This window comes from Dipodomys ordii, unplaced genomic scaffold (genome assembly GCF_000151885.1).
Source record: "Dipodomys ordii isolate 6190 unplaced genomic scaffold, Dord_2.0 Scaffold47, whole genome shotgun sequence".
NCBI lineage: Eukaryota > Metazoa > Chordata > Mammalia > Rodentia > Heteromyidae > Dipodomys > Dipodomys ordii.
Genome location: NW_012267263.1, coordinates 3,227,141 through 3,230,682, shown reverse-complemented (window position 1 = coordinate 3,230,682; position 3,542 = coordinate 3,227,141). Strand labels below are relative to the sequence as shown.

At 45.3% G+C, this 3,542-nt stretch overlaps 2 protein-coding genes across 2 annotated transcripts in view; one reads left to right on the top strand and one right to left on the bottom strand.

Moving 5' to 3' along the window:
* The window catches only part of Fer1l5 (fer-1-like family member 5), a 59,542-nt gene extending 57,747 nt beyond the window's left edge, over nucleotides 1-1,795 (bottom strand). The window contains exon 1 of the mRNA XM_013019725.1: nucleotides 1,711-1,795. Coding sequence (XP_012875179.1) covers nucleotides 1,711-1,795 — 85 coding nt within the window. The remainder of the gene's footprint in view (nucleotides 1-1,710) is intronic.
* A 1,677-nt stretch (nucleotides 1,796-3,472) lies between these two features.
* The window catches only part of Kansl3 (KAT8 regulatory NSL complex subunit 3), a 57,012-nt gene continuing 56,942 nt past the window's right edge, over nucleotides 3,473-3,542 (top strand). The window contains exon 1 of the mRNA XM_013019820.1: nucleotides 3,473-3,542. The gene's annotated coding sequence lies outside the window, so the exon portion shown is untranslated.

The following is a 3,542-nucleotide window of genomic DNA, read 5'->3' as shown; positions in this document are numbered from 1 at the left end:
ATACTTAGAGATGACTCTTGGAGTCATAGCAATTACTTTTGAATGAGCTTTATAAGCAACAAAAGTCTTTTTATAAATATAACTATATTTGTCCCTCACAGACATTCCATAAGGTTAATGAGGCAAGGGTTATTACTGTGGTTCAAGTGGCAGACCACCAGCTGTGAGCCAAACCCTAAGTTCAAGTACACACACACACACACACACACACACACACAGAGTAATTAACATTAGCTGAACATAGAGACAGGAGGATTGATGAATTCCAAACTAGCCTTAGCTACATAATGAGACCTGTCTCAAGAAAAAAAAAAAGAGTATTTTTGAACAGTCACTAGTAGAAGTTGTATTCAAGATTGTCTGTATATTAAGTCCTTCTATCAATTTTAGGAAGAAGAGGCCTTACTTTCTTGAACCCTCAGTTTATCACATAGCCCTAGTTCATGGAAGGTCAAGGAATATTTATTCCTGTTCTTTACCCATAATCATTTCCTGGGGTAAAAAATGGAAGGCAGAGAAATCATAAGAACTGACAGTGGGCCAGGGGCTGGTGGCTCACACCTGTAATCCTAGCTATTCAGAAGGCTGAGATCTAAGGATCACCTTTCAAAACCAGCAGGAAAGTTCATGAGACTCTTATCTTCAATAAACCACCAGAAAACTGAAAGTGGTGCTGTGGCTGAAGTGGTAAAGCACTAGCCTTGAGCTGAAGAGCTGAGGGACAGCGCTCAGGTCCAGAGTTCAAGCCCCATGACGGACAAAAAATAAACAACAAACAAAACAGTGAAAAAAGATGTTAGATTTCTTTTTGGTTGGCTTGTTTTTACTGAGTTAGATTGGAACTCAGGGCCTCATACCTTCTAGGACAAGTACTCTACTATTGAACTTTAGTCCTTTATAAGTCTTTTTTTTTTTTATTCCAGTACTGGGGCTTGAACTCCGGGCCTTGCACTCAATATTGCTTGGCTTTTGTGTTCAAGGCTGGTGTTGTACCACTTTAGCCACACCTGCACTTCCAGCTTTTTTTTTTTTTTGGCCAGTCCTGGGGCTTGAACTCTAGGTGTGGGCACTGTCCCTCAGTGTTTCGGCTCAAGGTGAGCACTCTACTACTTAAGCCACAATGCTACTTCTGGGTTTTGGTTTTTGGTTTTTTTTTGCTGGTTAATTAGAAATAAGAGTCTCACAGACTTATCTGCTCGGGCTGGCTTTGAACTGCAATCCTCAAATCTCAGCCTCCTGAGTTGTTAGGATTACAGGCGTGAGCCACCAGTGGTGATAGGTTTTTTTGTTGTTGTTGTTTTATTTTTGGTCAGTCATGGGGCTTGAACTCTGGGCCTAAGCGCTGTCCCTCAGCTCTTCAGCTCAAGGCTAGTGCTCTACCACTTGAGCTACAGCACCACTTCCAGTTTTCTGAGTGGTTTATTGGAGATAAGAGTTTCACGGACTTTCCTGCCCAGGCTGGCCTTGAACGGCGATCCTCATATCTCAGCCTCCTGAGTAGCTAGGATTACAGGCATGAGCTACCAGCACCCAGTTTGGTGATAGGTTTTAAAAACAACTTGACACTGTCTAGTTTACCATTTTGTTGTACAAGTAATCTCTGTCAGAGTAGGATGCCAATAAATCTAGTTTTTTTTTTTTTTTTTTTTTTTTACTGCATGCAAGTCACCTCTCGGGGCTCTTCTCTGTCATTGTGCCCCTGGCTCTCACCTCTGAAGGAGACAATCACACAAGGTTTGGGTGTAGGGCTTATGGATGGGACAATCTGGGCTGACTCCACTACAAGTTGAAGCATCTTCCACTTATTTCTTCCTCCTTTCCCTGCAGAGCTACAGATTCCTTCTGAAAGCTTTGATCCAAGTCTTCTCCCAGGATTCACCAGGTGAGGAGAGCTTAGCAACAGGAAGGGATGTCACAGAGGTGTATGGTTCTTGGTTCTGGAGAGGAACTCTGGGAGAGGAAGGCGGATAACAGCACATGTAAAGCCAGTGGCTGGAGGTGACTAGACCTGCACAAACAAAAAGACCTGGCTGCTTTGACATTTTCTCTTTCTCTTCTCTTTTTCTTTTATTCTTGGTATCCTTTTGATTTCACAATCAGGCATGAGTTATGTTTTCTCCATTTGCACACAGTGACGATACTCTTAGGGGAGGAACCCAAAGGCACCATGTGCCTCTGATTGTATAAAATAATATTTATTGAAATGAATTCCATGAAATGAGAACAAAGGGTTTTTTTTTCTTTTCCTGTCTTGATTGTTCATTTCTCTTTGTGGGAGGGTATATAGAGAGCACAGAAATTGAGGGACAAAGGGTGAACAAATGCAACAGTGGTATTCAGTAGACACTATGTTGAAAATAAACTGTACAACTTGTGGGCAGATAAGAGGGAAAACCTGGGAGAGAGCAAGGGAAGGGGTGACATTGTCCAAAAAGAAATGTACTCATGACTTATGAAACAAGAACCCCTCTGTACATCACCTTTAAAATAACAATAAAAAGTTATGTTTTCTCTTTATTCAAGCAAGGTATCTGGAATGAGTCATTGCCAAAGTCATACAATTTAGATAAGAAAATAAAGCAAGGCCATTGGAGGGAAGATATAGAGAAATCAGGACTTTTTTCCCCCTGGCACTGGGGCTTGAACTCAAGGCCTGGAACTCTCACTTGACTCTTTTACTCAAGATGCTTGGCCACTGGAGCCACAGCTCCATTTCTGGTTATTTTGTTGATTAATTGGAGATAAGAGCCTCATGAACTTTTCTGCCAGGGGCTGGCTTCCTGAGAGCCTCAGATCTCAGCCTCCTGAGTAGCTTGGTTGATGAGCATGAGCCACCAAGTGCCTGGCTTAAAGAGTAAATTCTTGGGGCTGGCAAGGTGGCTTTGCGGGAGAGCGTTTTTGCCTAGCATGCATGAAGCCCCAGGTTTGATTCCTCAGTACCACATACACAGAGAAAGCCGGAAGTGACGCTGTGGCTCAAGTGATAGAGACAGCCTTGAGCAAAAGAAGCTCAGGGACAGTGCCCAGGCCCTGAGTTCAAGCCCCAGGACTGGCAAAAAAAAAAAAAGAATACATGCATTCACATGAGTGAGTGCATTCACTAAAACGGGCGGCTTGAATGCAGGTGATTCTGGACCCTGTTTTCATCACTCTGTCTCTGGGGTAGCGGGGCATAGGATGGAAAGCAACTGGGAGGGGTAAGGGAATGGCAAAAAAAAGAAAAAAAAAGCAACTGGAATGAGGGCGGCGATGACTGCACTGGGGCTGTCAGAGCCTCGCGGCCCTGGCTCCCTCCCCGCCCCACCACCCCCACAACCAATACAGAGGCCGGAAATGACTCCCTGGGCGACCCAGGCGTCCTTCCCGTTCCTCTCTCCCCAGGGCGAAATCCACCCCAGGCTTTGCCGCTCGCTGCCCTCGCTTCCCAGGCTGTAATCTGTTTCCGCATTTTACTCGGTACTCCGGGCCTCAGACGCCGAGGCGGTAGCGCGCACGCGCGCTGGGGTCCGGCCCGGGCGAGCGCGCGGCGGGCCGACTGCGGG